The sequence below is a fragment of the Cheilinus undulatus genome, linkage group 21, assembly GCF_018320785.1.
Source record: "Cheilinus undulatus linkage group 21, ASM1832078v1, whole genome shotgun sequence".
Taxonomy (NCBI): domain Eukaryota; kingdom Metazoa; phylum Chordata; class Actinopteri; order Labriformes; family Labridae; genus Cheilinus; species Cheilinus undulatus.
The window spans coordinates 18,065,553-18,084,593 of record NC_054885.1 but is presented as its reverse complement, the minus strand read 5'-3'; the positions used below and the strand labels follow the sequence as shown (position 1 = coordinate 18,084,593).

At 39.7% G+C, this 19,041-nt stretch overlaps 1 protein-coding gene across 1 annotated transcript; it reads right to left on the bottom strand.

Annotated features, from left to right (window-relative positions):
• LOC121503349 (alpha-2,8-sialyltransferase 8E-like) lies at positions 1-14,086 on the bottom strand. Its single transcript, XM_041777693.1, has 7 exons — positions 13,287-14,086; positions 12,103-12,177; positions 11,907-11,981; positions 8,376-8,520; positions 5,844-5,956; positions 5,668-5,760; positions 1-2,767 (listed from the first exon to the last, which is right to left on the bottom strand). Exons 1-7 carry the CDS (start codon positions 13,382-13,384, stop codon positions 2,290-2,292), a joined length of 1,077 nt encoding a protein of 358 aa, XP_041633627.1. The 5' UTR covers positions 13,385-14,086; the 3' UTR covers positions 1-2,289.
• Positions 14,087-19,041: the final 4,955 nt, after the last annotated feature.

Here is a 19,041-nt window from a genome sequence, read left to right as displayed (position 1 = left end):
TTTCTGTCTGATAAACATTTATTCCTCAAACCACTGTAGCATTCCCTCTCCCTTTGTGTGGTTCCCAAAAACAAAAACACAAGCATTCAAAAGTTTTCTGAAGTTAGCTCAAAGAGTTGTCAAGTTTAATCTTTTTTTTTTTTTTTCTCTGGATGACAAAAATCTCAGCTAAGACTTTAGAAGAGTCGGCATGAAAGGCAACACTGAGGGTTGTGAAAGATTAAAACAAGTCTTGATTTAAATGTAACAATTGAAAGCTTATCCAAAATGTCCATCACTACATTAACTCACAATGGAGACAGAAAAGCCGAGCAAATTTTCAGCTGAGTCACTTAGAAGTCAGACCAACTTTCGGCCTGATTGTGCATCATCAGTGTACAGGGGGGGCATGATGGCTGACCGTGGCTGCTCCCGACTGGTCAGATGGATTTCTGGCATGTTTCATACTTTGGCCAAATGCAAGGCTATCTATAAGTGGAGAAAAAGAGGAGAGCTTTCTGGGGCCTGGCTGCAAGGGGTTAGCAAAACATGCCCCATTATAGAGTTAATGTACAATAACCACAATTTATTTCAAGCCTGATTAATAACCACTCTGACAGATGACAGATTATTGGTTAATCTGTAGTTTTAAAATGCAACCCGCCTGTCTTTGAACTAAATAAGCCTTTTTTTTAATGTTGGATTTTATAGCTATGCTATGACTTGAAAAATGTCAGGATACCAGAAAACTAAGAGCTAGAGGCAACTTGCTGGGGAACATTTGAACCCAACAATGACTTTTTAGCATACTTTCCAGCTTCAAAAGGAGGTATTTGTTAGCCAAGAGGCTAGCACCAGTACTGCTGATTCAATATTTATGCATTTATCTTAGTAACTCCTTCCTGGGGAGGGCCCTAACACTGGTCTTTTCAGGGGCCCAGGCAATTCTGTGTGAAGGCACACAATTACAAAGTGAGAGAATCCCCAACTTCAGAGCATTTTCTTCATTTGTAAACTGATAAACAGCATCTTAAATCACCATGAAAACAGAAGAAATGCCTTTCTGTTGAGCCTTCTCAACCTATAAGGAAGGAACTAGGCCTACCTGCGGACAAGTATATTCGCTGACACTGTTACGCTGCAACAGAACCTGTTATTATTTAGCAAGTAGACGTGTTTGCTGACGATGCTGTTTATGTGTGAAGCAGAGATGACAAGAGCTGTTTTGTCGATGTACTATTTCAAACATGAAAACAAGATAAGAAATCTTACCATAACCTCTGTGTGTGAGCCTTCTAAAAGGGAACTCAACTGGCACTTGTTACAGTCCATCTCAACTTTAGCGAGAGAACATAAATCATGTGTGATGATCATGTATTGAAAATGATAGTCACAGTGTGAGCAGATAATCCACCACGGCTGTTAAGAGTCAGCTTGAAATCGGTATACATCCGACTTAAGTTTGGCACTGATTTAGGATTCATATTAGAAAATACTTGTTTTCTTTGTTACCATTATACAGAAGTTAAACTTAATGTCAGTACCTTTTTCTTCCTGGGTTATTATGTGACATAAGCCCACCCAAGTCACCTTTTTTCAATAGTGTTACCTGTGTATTTCTATGGTGTCTGTCTAAAGGACAGCTATGACAGTTTGTAGGTAGCTACTGGGACATGACCCCTGCATGCCCTCTGCTGCTTTTTAAATCAGTGCCAGCGCTGTAGAGTGAAAAAAGGAGTACAGAAATGATCTTTCACAGCCAGATCCAGCCTTTCTGAACAACTGTGTGAAAGAACTGTGCAAGTATGAAACTTTGACCCTCAGCAGTTCTATATATTTTCACCAAGGTTGATAAATATTTGATGAAATGCTTAACCAAAGACTTGCCACATTCATTGTGCTGCTGTTTAGGTCAGACAATCTTCATGTAAGGAGGTATTTGATTTTCTTCACAATACATTCAGTTTGTTTCAAAAACTTCTGTGGTTAGTTATGTAACTCATCATTACTGATTTAGAAAAGGCACTTTGCTGTAGACCAGAGCCTCACAAAGGAGGTCCAGTTTGAATCTAAATAAGTCCCTCCAGACTCCAGCTGGAACACGTGACAATAAATACAGTCAGTTTTAGATGCTTAGTCTTCTGCATTTCAATATCAGTGCAAATGTCTCAGCTGCTGACTGGCCAACTCAGCATTTCTTCGCCAGCAGATGACCAGTCCATTCATTTTAAAGAGTATGAAAGACTTCATGAGTGGCTGGATTTTCACAAAGAAGGCTCTTTGCGCCTGTTCTGTCGGTAGTCCATGGGTCTATTTTTTTCCAGGTCGACAGTCTCCCAGGTGAAGCTTTAGCACCCCCTGACTGTGCAGCTGCATCAAGAGTTCAAACTCAGCAGGCATGGCGTGGAACTTCTTTTTACTCTGTCTGTTATCATAGTAGTGGTGTGTCAGGTCATAGAGTCCATACGGGTGATTACTGAAGGGCCAGAACCCATACAGATGCACATTTTCACACACCTCCAAAGCCAGGCTGGCCATGATTATTCCAGTGCTTAACCGCACTGATCGCAAGCCTTGTGAACGCCAGAAGGCAGCCAGACTGTGGAGGTACTGGGGGTTAAAGTAGATGGGCCTTACTGGGCTTCCAAAGTCCTCGATGGTGTAAGCAGCCCGCAGACATATAGGAGTGTTATGGCCGTAGGAGAAAGCAGGAAGAAGGAGCAGAGAGCTGCCATAAGTATGTAGACTCTCTACAAATGGACGGCGACGGCCCATCAGAGCACCATACCTGGAAAAACAGCAGAGAAGAAACAACAGTAGGGATGAGATTGAGATTTACAAAGGAAAAAAAGCAGGAGATATAGACCAAACGCCATAAGTACAATGATTAAATGGAAAAATTGTGTGTGTACAGGTTATGTTGGTTTAAAGAAATGAAGCTTAGCATTAGTTCATTCAGGACACAATAGTCATACATCCAGCCATGATCAGCTGGCGACCAGCTGATCCCAATTATCACCTCCAAGCTCCAACAGCCAATCACAACTCTCTCAACACAGCATCATATGATATCAAATACTGAAATCTCTCTAATCCTCACTTGCATTAATGCTAATGCAACATGCTGCTGTTGGCAAAGCTGAATCTCCTACACCCCAGCCTCCTCCTTTATAGCATAAAGCTTATTGCACCCTCATACTCAGATTCATGGTACTATGGATTATTTGCCTTTGAACTACTTTTATTGTATTCAATACGCTTTGTTATAAATGTTTCTGTCCATATGGGGATTTCTAGCCATGCGCTCTGGAAAGTCGAGGCATGCTGCTTGACTAACCCAGGGAGCATCTTTTGAGCAGAGCCTTCTTCGCCAAGTAAGATGTATATCCATTTTGCAATAAAATGGTTAAATGTATGACGAGTGTTTCTGACTGAAATATTTCTTTGCTTTGGTTTTAGCAACAGCCTGGTGGGTTTTCTTGCTTTTAGTTAAGAGGGTTAGAGTGGATAAAGTCAGGAACAGGGATGCGAGAGAGGGGGATGCAATGTATTAAAGTACTATGGGTCAAGCACCGGCCTCCAACAGAGTTCCTACACACTTTAAAAATTCAAATTTAATTTAATTAAAGACCTTTTTTAAACCAGAATTGAGGAAAATCAATACCACATCAAAAATGAAAGGCATGCAGGATTTTTCAGGACATGAAGCCAGGGTTGAATTTGCCGATTTGCTACACTGGTTATGAAATGTCAAATATTTTAAGAAAAAATTTTTTTGGTTATAATCACACAAATTTGATGATTTTTGGAAGATTTAATGCCTCTATTTAACCAGTGTACTGTATTTGATGCATCATAACATAATTTATCAATTTTGCATAGCTGATTCATTTTCAAGGATGTGCAGGAGCCCTGCTCCCACTTCAAGGACTACAGCCTTTGTTCATGTATTGTGTACCTGTATGAATTTTTACACATCTGTAATTAAATACTTTGTAGGTGGAGGTCTTGGGGTCTCCTACAAAAGCATTTCTTTTCTTGCATCTAATCCATTGTTCCTGCTAATTTGTATATTTGCTGCACCTTTTTATAATTAGGATCTAGGCTTGCATCTTGATTTTTAATTATCTCTGTGACACATGGTCATGAAGGGAAGAATTTACCTCACTTCAGTTTTATTGGAATCTTGCTTTTAAATAATAGAGGAGTGGGGACTAAGTTTGAATGACAAACGTCGAGCTCCCCTTAAGCCACACAAACTCATTTCAGATTGTGTACACACTGACTAAGAGGAGAGGGAGAGGGCTATTGAATGAGATCACCTGGAGCATGAAATTGTCCTCATTATACTGTAAGAAAATCTTAAAATAACAACAATGTTAGGACCTCTCTCTCATCATCACCTCCTGTATATGTCTGCTACTTTGATGATCTCCATCAGCAGCATTTTTTATGAAAATACCCAAAAAACAATTTTTTTGGCTTATTTGAAAATTGTATGTGTGTAGCTATGTAATTGTGCAACTGTATTTATGAAATGTAATTCGCCTGCAGTTTGCTCATGCTTTGATCAAGGTTTTTCTTCTTTATACACTGTGTATTTATGTCTAGTATTGTTTAGTAACATGCACTGTCTCTTTTAAATAAACATTATAATAAGTAAAAAGTTTTGTTTAGGTGGCTTATTACCGATGTAGCAAAACAGAGAGTGTGTAGATTTACCTCACTGCAACCAGCTGAACTGTGAAGCTGGTTCATACTCACAGTAGAAAAGAAGAAGAAACTGCACAAAACTTTTGTTGAAACTGATTACATCAAAGATTTTACATAATGGAAAAAAATTTTTGAGTAATCATTGCTTGACTTCCCTACGTTACTACACTATGTACACTACAATCTAAAATTATGTTTAAATCCAACTCGAAACAAAAAATATTTAAGTATTTTTCATAAACCTAAGCTACATGTTCTTCATTCACTATTTTCCCTTAGTACCATCACGTACTTCTATCTTGAATAATTATGCCAACTTGAGTTACTGCAAGTAAAAGGTGCAGACTAAGCAAGGAATCATGTTCAGTATAGCCTCCATTGTATTTTATAGTTGCACCCTACAGCCCAACATGTCTAACTGAGTAACTTCACTTGTGGTGCAAAAATGTCAGAAGCCTAAGGGCAGCCTGGGAAAACTCTGCAAATGACTGGCTGATTGTCAAATAATTTGAGTACATTCTAAAAAATACTGATTGAGTACTGTTTACCTAAAACTAAAAATATAAATATAAAATAAGAAAAATAGGGCTGAGATAGCTATTCCAGATTTTTAAGTTAACACAACTCTCTCTTTTTTTAAACAACCTTAACTGTTCAGTCTTACAGCTCATGACGCTCCACCTCAATCAGTGCATTGCCAGCAAATACAGTATGTCTACAAATACAATGTGTCTAGTATTTTGTTCTTAGGTGGCACTCATACAGGGATAAAAGGAAAGAAAAGTGATAAAAAATGTTTGATAGATTTGCTTTGGTGGGAATGCATATAACTGAGAGGGCCACCCAGGTGTAGTCTGAGTGTGGGACAAACGTTTACGGATAGCGGGTCAGATAAACCCAAAGAATCAAATACCTGTAACATGACAAAAGGATACTTTAAAATGAAATTAAAATAACATGCATCCTATTGCTTACTTCTCCATGAAGATGCTTGGGTTAGCCGTCACAAGGTCCGTCTTGACGCCTACATGCTTCTCATAACCATTTCCCAAAGGAGGAAGGTTGCATCTGGTATGAAAAAAGGATAAAGAGATTGTTTTATGCAGTAGAATATTTGAATCCTGTTGTCACCACATCAGACAGTTTCTCACCTGATGACAAACTGAGCTGAGTCTATCACCTCTCCACAGCCGCTGTCGGTCAGGATCCCTCCGTTCCCAACAACAGCACACGTGTCCCATGTTTTATTTGAGAACGGGTGCTCCTGGAATGAAATCCCATGGGAAACGTCATACCTAACAATCAAATTTGTAATGATGCTGTTGTTCTCCATGTTTCAAATCAACTGCTAGAATTGTATTTGCACAGTGAGAACAAGAATGCTATTTTCCTCCCTGGGATTTGGGATCCATCTATTCTACTTCTATTCACATGATATGCTTCCTTTTTCTGATAACAGCCCTCTTTGGATGAAATCATTCAAATGAAGCTTTGCGCAAGTTCAGTCAGTAAGGACCATATTCTCCACGCTGGTTTAGTAGTTCATGCCTGCACTATTTCATGCACTCCCTCATTCATGCTCTCTGCCATATCATAACCAGCTGTTCACATCACCTGGTCACACCTATCCAATAGCACTGCTCCACTCCCTCATTGTTAGCCTATCGTATCACTGCTGCCCCTTTTAAATGTGGCTTTCTCCTCCATCAGTTCATTCATGGCATGGTTCTGAGTGGCCCTCCACCTCCCCGTCACCGCCAAGTCTACAAGTCCATCACGTTCAGATGGACTAAGATGACTTCTTCAGCCATCACCACCACCACCACCACCAGTGTCTGGACTCCATAGGGGGATAGATCTTTCTGTCGCTCAGGTTAGACACCCTTCGATCACGTTATGTCCCTGTGTAGTTCAAGCGCCAAAGAGACTGACAATAATTCAGTATCACATCTATGTTAATAAACATGAGTCATCATCACACATGTAAAATAAAATGTTATCTTTAAATCAGTCACTGGTCTCTCCTGGTTGAACTTATCTGTTAAAATAAAATAAAATATCAGCCTCCTCGTGCTACAGCATTACCTCCAAATCAGACCTACTGACATTTTCATGTATTTGGAGTCCAGTTTGGAATCAGGGCATCACCAGTGAGTCTACTATTTTTTTCACAACCCTGTCCTTGAATGGAGATGCATCCACTTATGTTTATTAGGGAGAAATGGCACAGGTTTACAAGGACAGGACATCCAATAAGACATCATGTGCAAACAATTTCATAGTTTAAGAACAGTCTGATTTTTCTTTGGAGCTTTCCCAAGCACATTAATTTTGAGCTTTTAGACATTTTTTGAAGAGATAAGAGTGAACAGAGTCGGAAACCAAGGGGAGAGAGAATTACTTGCTGGAAAGGATCCACAGGCCAGATTTGAAGCTGGGTCAACAGTTTTGAGGAAAACAGCCTCAGTACAGAGAACCACTAGGCCTCAATTCTAAGAAATAAAAACCTTTTGGGGTGGGGAGAATGTGTTTTGTAACACACAAAAGTTGGCATGCAGACAATGATGAACATGGTAAACACATGTCAGGTCACTCACGTAGGTGTAGACCCTTTAGACTAACTTATCTATCATATGGCTGTTACATCATATTTTTTGTTTGCAAATAAAAAAAAGTTTGAGGAATTTTGCACCTTTAATATCCATTTGGTATAAGGCGTTATACCCTCACATTTATTCATTGGATCCTTTTCATAATTAGACAGTTTCTTCTTTTTAATAATAATAATAACATGAGCTAAGCTGTTAGTGTCTCATTAATTAATGAACACACTCAAATTAATAGAAACCCCATTTATAGCCTTCCAGCTCCCACAACCAATCACAGCTCTGTCTCTCGACACAGCGGTGTATTTAACCACGGCAAATTTCTTAACAATCCCTGCTTGCATTAATGCTGAAGCATCATGCTACTGCTGCTGCTAGCAAAGCTTAACCTCCACCCCAGCCTCCTCCTTCATAGCATAAAGCTTGTTGCACCCTCATATTCAAATTCATGCTACTATGGATTATTTGCTTTTGAACTTATTTTATTGTATTCAATATGCATTGTCATAAATGTGTATCCATGTGGAGGTTTCTAGCCATGAGCTCCATGATGCTTGACTAACCCAGGGAGCATTTTTTGAGCAGAGCCTTCTCCGCCAAGGAAAATATATAGTCATTTTGCAATAAAATGGTAAAATATATGACAAGAATGTTCCTGAATGAATTAAGTTTATCCCGTGGATGAAAACATCTCATCAAAATTAAAGAAAATAGATTTCTACTGCTGTTTTATGACAGGTTGATATTATCGCCCTAATTCTTGCCAATTGGAAAATGTCTAAAATTAGGTCTTAGATGAGTTTCAACACTAAAACAGTCAGGTGCTTTCTGTTCCTCAATCAAACTTTGGATTTTTGTTTTGCACAAAGGCAGGAAATTACATCATTTAAAGTTGATGTCTATATTTACATTACACGTAATGTTTTAAAGCAGCTTATTAAATAAAAAATGTGGAAATGTCAAAGAAGTGAAGAATCTTTTGGTAAACTATTTAAGGAACAAGCAAGGTACCAAATACAGAAGGCAGCACACCTAAGGGATGTTGCATTAAACTTCATGAGTGATGAAGAAGCCTACCTTTGTAAATGTGCTGAAAATCTCAGCATTGACCTGGAGGACCCTCTTCTTTTCCCCATCATAAACAAGCTTAGATCCTACTGGAGTGTTGGACTGGGTGATGATGGATTTTTCGAATCCACTGCATTTGCTGTTCAGCTGAGATCTGGGGAGCCAAGAGAAGTTTGTTAAGGCTGGAAAAAGAGTAAAAGCATCCTTGGGTCTTTCAAGCAAAGTCTTTGTCTTTCACTAAAAATCACATGACTTTAGGATGTGTTATATTTAGGCCTCGTGTTTGTCAATTTCATGAAGTTTCCCTACATTTTTATTTCCTCTTCCCCTTTCTCAGTATCTAATCATTCTTCTTCCTATTCTTGTAAAGCAGAAATCTAATCCTGCATAGATTTTGATTTTGTGCTAATACAGTTTAAGGTCATGCATTGCATTCAAGGACAGGCTTAACACGATGACTCAGTCATCTTCAGCTATTCATGACAAACAGACGAGGGCTTTCTGACTCATCTTTTCTGAGCTTGTCCTAAACTAAAACATGTAGGGAGGAAAAGTCTGACTTAGTCATTTAAATGACTAGAAAAACAACTTAACCTTGACTGCGTGGCTACTATTTCTGCCTTTCTGCAACATCCCTTTAAACCATCCATTGAGTAAAGTAGCATTGTAGTAGCTACAATTGTTATCTGAAAGACCTGTGGGTTTCCAAGCTCCCCTCTCTTTAGGAAGAGGAGATGGTATTCTCTTTATTTGTGCCATGTTGTAAATTTGGGCTCCCTCTTTTGATTATGTCACAAAGCAAATGGACTCAGCTGCTTCCAAGAAGTGTTTAGTTTACACTGCCAGACTCAGGCTGTCTGAGAGGCATGGGTAGAATTGAGTAAAAAAGGCACCAGCTGCATGCTGTTGGGCACCAAAACGCAAAAGGTTGTTATGCATTCATCGTGGAACAGGCCCAAACAGTGGGTAAGATAAAAATAGGTGTGTTATGTAATTCAGATTTTAAACTTTTTTATTATTTATTCAAACTGGGCCACCTCATTGGACATTTCAGCAGGTTTTTTTGGAGTTTGCATCGGCTTTTGTGACCTTTCCCATTTCATATTGAGCATCATGTATCTTAAAAGTGCTTTTACGCGTGTTTAAAAGTAGTGATGTTCCTTTGTGAATCATTTCAAATCAGGCCAAACTTAAATTTTAATTGCCCTCAGTCAACTAGTCTAAAGTTAACCAGTGACAATGTTTATTTGAATCAAGCACTATACCTATAGAGGTTGGATTTTCTGCCCGAGACTAGCCTGATGAGGCCCATGACTGGAAGCAAGGTCTGGGCCAGGATCTCTCACCCCTCAGGCCTAAGCCAGAACAGGCTTGAGGTGAGTCAAAAAAGACATCCAGTCAGACAAAGCAGTATGATTACATTTTACTCGAGATTATTGCGTTTTTTTGTCTATTTTCCCTTGTTATAACTTCAGGAAATTCCCCTCAGTGCAGACCCAGACCACATCTTAGGACAAGAGGTCATGCTGGTCATCTTTGGTGAATTAAGAAATCGTTTAATAAAATCTACACTCCAAACACCAGGGCTGTCACACAATAAAAAAAACTTTGCAATTTATTTCAGACTTTCTATAGTTGATCCTGATTAATATCCCCATTTTGAAAGTCCAGTATTTTGCATTTAGAACAGCTTTATGTGGTCAATGCCCTGTTATTTGGATACAGACCTGCTTTCATTTTGAAGAAAATAAGGGACTTATGAGATTATTATGACATGTAACCATAGAAAAAAAAACTTGTTATGGAATGAAAAGGAAATAATGGAACAGGATAAAGTTTACTATTTCAAGACATAAGCTGCAGATGACTTTTGACTTGTCCACTTGGTTGTCATTGAGTTCTCTAAAGTGAAATGAGACAGTAAAGGCAGTGGTGGACTCATTTAACATCACTGTGGCTGCAGGGAGATAGTGCATGTGCAAGAGTGTGATTAATCGCAACAAAAAGTTAATGCACTCATATTGAACCTTTATTAATCACAATTAATACATGAACTCTGACAGTCCTATTTTTTCATTATGAAGGAGAAAAGCTATTAAAAAGTGGCACTGACAGCCCGCTCTAGTCTAGCAGCACACTGTGAAATAGTGCAGTAGTGCAATAAGTGAGAGGGGATGCCATTTGCAGCTACACACGGGTAGAGGTAAAAGAAGCAAAACCTCAATCATCTGTTGAAGTGCAACTTAGCTTACCAATGAGGTGAGTTTCCAAAAAGCTCCAGTGATGTCTGTGTATCAGCTCCTCATCCTGACTGCTCCAAATATCATAAAAAGTAAACAGGCCGCATCTGTGATACATGCTTCTATGTTGCGGTCATTACAGTGTCATCTGATTGTCAACTGTTACAGTTAAAACTGTAATTACAACAGCCAACTTATTAAAAATACAGTTATTAGGGCAGGGCTGATCTAAACTCTAAATCTGACACCAAGGCAATGGCCATTAACCACATCTACAGTGGCAACTGTGGGAATGGCTGCATTACAGTTTAGTTAGAGCCTTTGACTGGGATTGTAGGCCTTAACTGATTAAAAAAAAAAAAGAGAAGTAGCTAAACTTACTAAACTAACCGAGAGACATTTAGGCACATCCTTACTTAAACGTCTTGAAAATGATCAAGGTGAACTACGTGCACATGCAAACATGTTGAATTTGTAACCCCCAAAATGATCTGTCAGGCTCTGTTAAACCTGCATAAATTAGGGTGAACTTCAGTTAATACTGTGAAAAGGTCCAGTTCAATGCCATATTGATATAATGGCAAAAACTGTCGTCATACTGTTAGACGCTGCTAATTGTTTACCAACAACATGCATCATCTTGTCTCATGAAACCCCTTTTCCTTGTCCAATAGGAAAAACTCCCCTCTGTGAGGGAAGTGTGGGAAAAAGTATTTAGAAATTACAGTTTTACATCTAAAGGTGTTTGTGTTTCATTTCTTAATTTGTACTATCTTAAACTTTGGGGAATTGACTTCCTGTTTGGATACAGGCCTGCTTTTATTTTGAAAGAAAATAAGGAACTTCAAGGAGATTGAAGATTATGAAAAGAACTTCAACGTAGAAAAAAGGAACTTGTTATGGATTGAAAAGGTATAAAGGAAAATGTTTGATACAGAAGCTGCAGATGTTTTTGACTCAGCTGTCTTTGAGATTCTTAAAGTGAAATGAGACATTAAGGTGCAGCAGTGAACCTTTATAAATCACTGTGGCTGCAAGGAGACACTGCAGTGGCTTAACCAAAGTGCTAAAGCGTACGATAAATGTGCTAAAAAAAATTATGCACTTATTATGGACCTGAATGCATTGCAGTTGAAGCCTTAGTAATAACAGCTCATGTTTGAAATACTGTCACACTGATTGTAAATATCTGCCGTATGAAGCTACGGACACTTAAGACAGATCAGTGCATGTACTGACAGTTACATGCAATTTTTATTTTCATTTTTTGGGCTTCTAAAAGTCTAAATTGCATTTTTACCTGAATTTTTTGTAATTCTCCTCCTTCTTCTGCCAGGTTTTAGAGTAACGCTGCATTACCTTTTCAATGACCTCCCTGTGAAGAAAAAAACACACAAACAAATGGTGAGAAGCATGTGCAGCTGGCATACCTTGCTTGATGGAGTAATAACCAAAAAGTTCACTTCAGGAGGGGCAGTGATGGAGCTTGCACTTACTTGCAGCCTTTGCAGAGGTCAGAGTTCTTTGGGGTGCTTTTCTTCTGAGGGGCTGGTAGACGGGGCTCCACATTGCTGTGGAGGCAAACAGGACAGATGTGTGAAATTTAGCGGCCAGGCAGTGGACAGATAATCTAATCAGGGGTGTAACACAACATTCTGGACCCTGTATTTAGACGCTGCAATGAACCACTCCCGGCATAAATGGCTATTAATAGTAACTTTGTGGACGACCCTCCTTACAAAGATAGCAGTCCTACACCCCTATATCTAAAGGCTCACAAAGGCTGTCTGTATCACATGAAAACAAGAAACTAGTCTGAATGTGCTGTTCTTTTTATTACATACAAACGTTGTAATATACTACAGTTGTTATAGGAGAGGGCTTGTAAATGACTCTTTATGAATTCAAATGTTCAAAAAAGCAGATATAGTAGCCTAATGATAAAAGAGTCTCAGTTCAGTTGTCTGTATTATGGCAAAGCAGATGTGAATGTGTCATCTTCAAACACGGTGAATGAACAACCAGTGTGAAAAGAGACCTTTGCTACATATCCGCAGACGTCTGTTTCACAGAGTTGACGTGACTGTGGTCTGCGGTGTGCTACTTTTACAGTTATCATCATTACTGTTCCTGTTTTCTGGTACTCTTACTTTAAAATGGCTTTATAGGGCAATAGTCGAGCCATAATGTAAGATACCTAGTTTAAAAGCACTTCATGCTGTGAACACTTGTAGGACTACAATATCCATGTATCTTTAAGTGACAGTAATCAATAGTTGGCCCCCTAAATATAATTTAAAGTCAATGAAGAGTAGTGTGGTAGCTACAAAGGCTAATAACAATCAAATTGCGTTGCCATGGCGCTATTAAATGCAGGAAAGAGGTGGACGTGACGTAAAATTTACATATCGTTATAAAGTGATATTTCGACGGCGTTCGTTAACAAGTACAACGCCGTTGTTCCCTTACAAACACTCATAGCCTACATAAATGGAGCAAGAAAAGAACTAACTCTTCTTCAAGGCATTTTCGCTAAACAAACAGCTAAAGCGCGCGACGGAAAAAGTGGAAACGAAATATGAATTGCTAAATCAGCGTCTCGCTCCAGATTTGTGGTCCAAAAGTCTGACAAATCTTTCTGAAGTGGGTCTGTGGCTGAAGGAAAGGAAAGTACACTTACTTGTCGAACATGTACCAGATGACAGTGGTCAGCAGGCTCCCCAAACACAGGAGAGTAATCACCAGAGAGAAGAGTGTCTTCAAGAGCTGTCCCCTCATGCCTCTCTCCCCTCCGGCTCACTCTTACCCGCTAGCCCCCCTCACCTTGTGTCTCAGCATTCACCCGTTATCTGCTCTCTCTGACACCTACACTGTGTTTTTTTTCAGGCTTTCTCCCTGCTCCGTTTACTGTTAATATTTCGCTTTCTTAAGTTTCTCTTATTACCTTACTTTCCCCCACCTCTAGCTTTTCCTTTCACCCCTCCTTGCCTGTTTTGACTCAAGAAACCCCTTTCACACATGGACTGTAATCCTGAAAGTTTCCTGACATTTTCCACAGGGGCACAGAGCCGGACTTAAACCTGGGCTTGGATTTTTATCCAGAAAGTCTTAGTTTCCTCAGGTAAAGTATCTGAGAGAAGTTGGGACTTGATGCGTGAACCCCAGGTAGCTGTCTCATGTCATTTAGGCTGAGTGGGCGGAGCTAATGACTTTCAGGTTAAGCAGGCTGAGTTTCTCTGACCTCTTTTCTGCTTTCTTGTTCAGACAAGTCCTTCTTCTTCTCTGCTCCTCTTTTTCCCTTTCTTCCTGTTCGGGTCCCCATCAGCTGAGACTAAAATGGATCTTTGTCAGCCCAGTATCCTCGCTCGTCAGTCCTTGTCTTGTCTCTGTAATCAAATCCATCCTCTCCTCTGTGTCACCCTCTTTGTCTCTCATGTGTCTAGTCTGCACTTTCTGCTGAAGTCCCAAAGCTACAGCTTCTTCTCTTCTTCTCTCCGCCCCCTCCTTGTCCCTTCCCTCTCTGATTTCCCCTCCCTTCCCCCGGCCATCCTCCGCCTACTCCCCTTAAGCCCCTCTCCCCATTGCAAAGTAATTTGAGTGCCCAGTACTGAATTAGCCCACAGTTTGCCTCTTGACTAGTGTGCAAGTTCAAAACCAATGAGGAGAAAGAGCAGAAGAAGGTTAGATACTTTCCAACCAATCAGAGTGACTCATCATACTCAGCAGCATACACGCAAGCTGGTTTTATTCTAGTGTCACACTTTGCCAGCTCTATTAACTCCTGTATGAATCCTCTTACAATGAAAATGAGCAAGGTTGAGGGGTGGGAGGGGGTTAGGGGAGTATTTGGGGCCCGGGGAAGGGTAGTCTGCTTCAACAGGATACAACCTGTAAGGCGGAAATGAAAGAGGACGTAGGCAGAGCGACAAGATGTAGTTATAAGTAGAGCCATAACTCTTCTTTCACTTTATATAATGGTTATATATCTATAATGACCATATGGGATGCTTTTCACAGCCCAACAACAGAGGACCACACCCCATCCTCCTGCATTTATCCCTCATGTTCCCAGTTTCCAGTGGAAAACTCCATGCTGAGCTCCTTTCAATGAAGTCATTACCACTGGTATAACTACATGTTGAGTAAGCAGAGCTCTGCAACACAGCAACCCCCGCTGCCCCATGCACTCAAATCCAAAACAAAAGAGCTCTTGGAATGTTTTTATTGTGGCAGACATGAGAGTTTGCCCCAGAGGAAACTTGTTGGGGTTGTTTAAGGCTGCCAGATGGAGACGTGGGTAAAATCAATACTGAAGATTGTGCAAGTAATAAAATCAGGCTTAGACGGCCGTTAGAGTAAAAAGAGGGCTGTGAGGAAAGCAAAAGCTTCACTTAACCTGGTTTTTACCTCAGCAGACTTTCATGTAATGGTTTATTGACCTATGGGAGGATCTGGTGACTGCGGTGAGCAGCTCAGCTTCACAACTCAAGTATATTTGTCATTATGAAAACAAAAACACTTCTCCTTTATAGCTGTAGAATGTGGCTTTGTAATTTTCTAATCTCTGACTTTCTCCGAGAGAAATACTTCCTCTGTTCTTCAAAGTGATGTTTTTTGTCCTCATTCCTGTGTTTTTGGAGAGGGAAGTCAGGGGTCTGATTAACTGTTTACATAAAGCTGTAACAGGGATTTAAATCTGTTTTTGGAATTTGGACACCAATGGGTAATCCTTAATGCTTTGTGTTGATGCAACTTAACCTTTTATGGGGCAAGGAACCATATAAGGTCGGTGCAGAGATCAGTCATCATCATGGAAAGTGACATCACACCATCCAACCAATCAGTAATGACCCAGAGCATCCTAAACTTCCTGTTGCCTCAAGAACTTGAAAAATGTAGTTTTACATCTCTTTTGGTCTGAAACAAATGGCCCTAAACTCATAACTAACCATGATAAGTTTCTAAAATCATACTAAGGGTAATTAAGTTTTTATAATGTAGGATAATAGAAGTCTATAGTGTAGTTGTATGTTGCCACTGCTTTGTAAAACATTAAAGAGTAATCAGGTGGTATATCTGACTGATTTATAGAGCTTCTCAAGTTATAGATAGTAAAATACAAGTGACTTTTGGTCAGTTTTATGACCTTATAACAGCTTTATTATACTTATGTGGTTTATATCCTTTTTTATTTTTACTTTGAGCTTTATTTTTGTTTGAATTAATTTAAATGTTTGTGATGTTTCTTACATTTTCTGGTGGAATTGTAGAGGAAACAAGTGGTTTAAATGTTGAAATATATGTAAATTTTAATCATTTTACAACAGTATAACAGTTTTCTTCTACTTAAATGAGATAAATCAGTTCTTATTTCTATTGTTAGCCTCAACACTGCTAAGATTAACTTAGTTATTTAATATTTGTGATTGTCACAGGTGTCCTGTTGGATTTATTAGATAAGACTGGTAGTATCACCATTGCTTATTCTGAAGTCAGTCATGTCTTAGCTACCTCCAGTAGAGGTCAAAATCTAAAAGCAACCTCACTAATTCTAGTAAAATAAATACTTAGTGTCTAAGTAACCTTTTAATGTTTAAGTAAATACTAAATAGACTCTTTCAAAGTATTTCAATGAGTGCCTTGTTAGGGTTAATGATTTGAAATCCCATTGCTCAGACTACATACAGAGAAAGTCTGGGATGCCTTCATCTGGACTGGATTGGCTGTTTAGACACAATAGCTGCATTTCCACTGGGTAGTCCTGATTGTCTGAGTACGATGTGGTATTGTTCCGTATGGAAAACTCCAAAATAGTACGTGTTTCCACATACATCAACACCTTCCCTTGGTGAGAGGCATTGCAAGGCTATGCCACCAGCTGGAACACTTTCTGGTGCCTTACAGCGCCATCCAACTCCCTCTACACCTCATTGAGAATTGCCAGGAAGGTCTGCATCTCCAGGATGGAGATGGTGGAGTCCACCCATAGCAGATTAAATTGACTGGACATGATGTGGAAACAAGAAACAAGAATATCTTGTCGGATGAAACCAAGGTTGAACTATTTGGCCTCAGTACTTAACATTATGTCTGGAGGGAACAGGCACTGCTCTTCACCTGCCCAACACCATCCCAGCAGTGAAGCATAGTGGTGGCAGCATCATGCTGTTGGGGTGCTTTTCAGCAGCAAGGACTGGAAGGTTGTTTAGGGTTAAGGGAAGTCTGAATCGAACAAAGAACAGAGATATCCTCACTGAAAAGCTGTTCAGCAGCACTCAGGGCCTCAGTATGGGCCAAAGGTTCACCTTCCAACATGACAAAGACCGTGAGCACACAGTCAAGACAACACAGGAAGGGCTTAGGGACAACTCTGTGAATTTCCTAGAGTGGCCTAGCCAGAACCCTGACTTGGTCTCTGGAGAGACCTGAAAATTTCCCAGGAAGAGCTGGAAGACATGGCTGGGGCGAGAGATACATTCTTACTTGGATGGATGGATGGATGGAATACAATCTTCTACCTTAAATGGGTTGTCATTGTATTGATTGTAATATGGTACAGTACTGAGTACCCAAAGTGATAGTTCAGCATTTTTAACATGGCGTTGTATGAGATGCTTGTCTTTGTATTAAACCACAGGAGATGCCAGTGTGGCCCTTATAAAGAGAGACTGTTTGATGTGCTAGCATGGAAGCTAGGCTATATGGATTAAAAAAAAACACCCTGAGAGTCATGCCTCTGGGGAGAAAACATACCCACACTTGGCCTTTTATCTATCATGGGACATGAGCAGGAATGTGTAGACAAATATGTGGGAAAAAAATGAGCACGGAAACTCCATAATTATAACATAGCGGTAAAATGGAGCCACTGCCCAGAAATAATTGCAGTTTATCCTCAAGGAAGTACAAAAACACACACCTTTCTTTTCTGGAGGTCTGTTGAATCATATATCATCATATAGTTTCCCCTGATTAGACTATCCATCCAGACTTATCAGGATCTTACAAATAATGTGATGTCTACATGTATACAAAAGCATTAAAATGACTTTTCATCATGATGTCTATAATCTCTGGGCTGAGGTCTCAGCACAGTAGAGCTCTTGGATGCCGTCAGTCTCTATTAGTCAACAAGCGTGAATGACTCATATTATGCTTTTCATCATACTCATGAATGATTGTGTAACTAGGAACTAACCTTTACTGATTAATATGCCATTCAGTGACAGTAAAAGTAACAAGGATGACTTTATTTTCTATCAGGGAGGAAAAGCGGATGTTTGTGTGTTAGGTGGCTGATCAGTTCTCATTTGTTTGCAGAGTTCAGGGGAAGTGAGCCTGGTTGTGTGTTTCCCTGCTGACCCTCCACAGCTGCTCTTGACAGGAAGCCTGAATGCAGCATGCTTCGGGGTGGCACGCAATAATGAAAGAGGAGAGAAGAACTTCATCTGAATAGCCCATGTGACATCACCACAAGGGAGACAGGCGGACAAAAGGTCTGATTGTCATCCATACTGCACCCCTTACCCCCCCCCCCCAATCTTGTGTCTTCAGCATGGTCAGGGCAACTGCTTTTTTTCCAGGGCTTTTTTTTGTTAAATCACACAAGAGACAGGAAGTGAATGAGGCAGGCTTGTCTTCATCTCAACATCTGCTGATGACGGGGATCCCCTGATGGAGGATACATTTCCTGTCAGGCTTTTTTTGTTGAATTTAGTGGTTTCATTTGTCATGCTATTTCTATGTATTGAATAACGTGATGTCTTTACATTAACAGGGTGCTTTCAATACGTTTAACCCTGTTACCAGATGAATAAGACAGAGGTTTTGCCAAAGTGCAGAGGTGTTGCCTGTCAACACGCAAGACAGGCAAGTGCTTGGGGCCCCAGGACAGCAAGGACCCCCTGGAGTCTGACAAACTCACTCTTCTTTCACTGGTAGGTGTCACATACACTACTCCTGTTAAAATCTAAGTTTACCAGTAAAATTCACCACGGGAAAATGCATCTATCCAGGAGAAAATAAGAAAGAGGAAAAGAAGGCAAGACAATGGTAACTGGAGTAGATAATTGCCAATGGTAATTTTAAGATCCCAACTTTAATGGTGCTGAGCTCCAAAAGAAAGTCACATTTTGTTTCTTTCATGGGCTTGACACTTTAATTTCACAGAGCAACAAAAAATACTGTTAGTAACATTTATACTAAGCAACATGAGCTTAACACAAAACTTTTTAATGAAAATAAAAGATGGAGTACAATGCATATAAAAGTATTTACCCCCTCAGGTGTTTTACCCTTTCATTGATTTTACAAATCAGTTATGCTCTATCTAATTTGCCTTTTTTGGCAAAAAATAGCAAAAAAAAAAAAAACAGATTTCTACAAAGGAATGTCAATTGAATAAGTGAGTATTAAGTAGATGCATCTTCGGCTGC

Bases quoted from the DNA above. Each gene is read 5' to 3' on its own strand.
- LOC121503349 (XM_041777693.1), bottom strand. From the start codon at position 13,384: ATGAGGGGACAGCTCTTGAAGACACTCTTCTCTCTGGTGATTACTCTC. The intron at 12,178-13,286 runs GTAAGTGTACTT...TTGCCTCCACAG, and splicing joins ATCTGGTACATGTTCGACAA to CAATGTGGAGCCCCGTCTAC. The intron at 8,521-11,906 runs GTAAAAATGCAA...TTGGCTCCCCAG, and splicing joins GAGAATTACAAAAAATTCAG to ATCTCAGCTGAACAGCAAAT.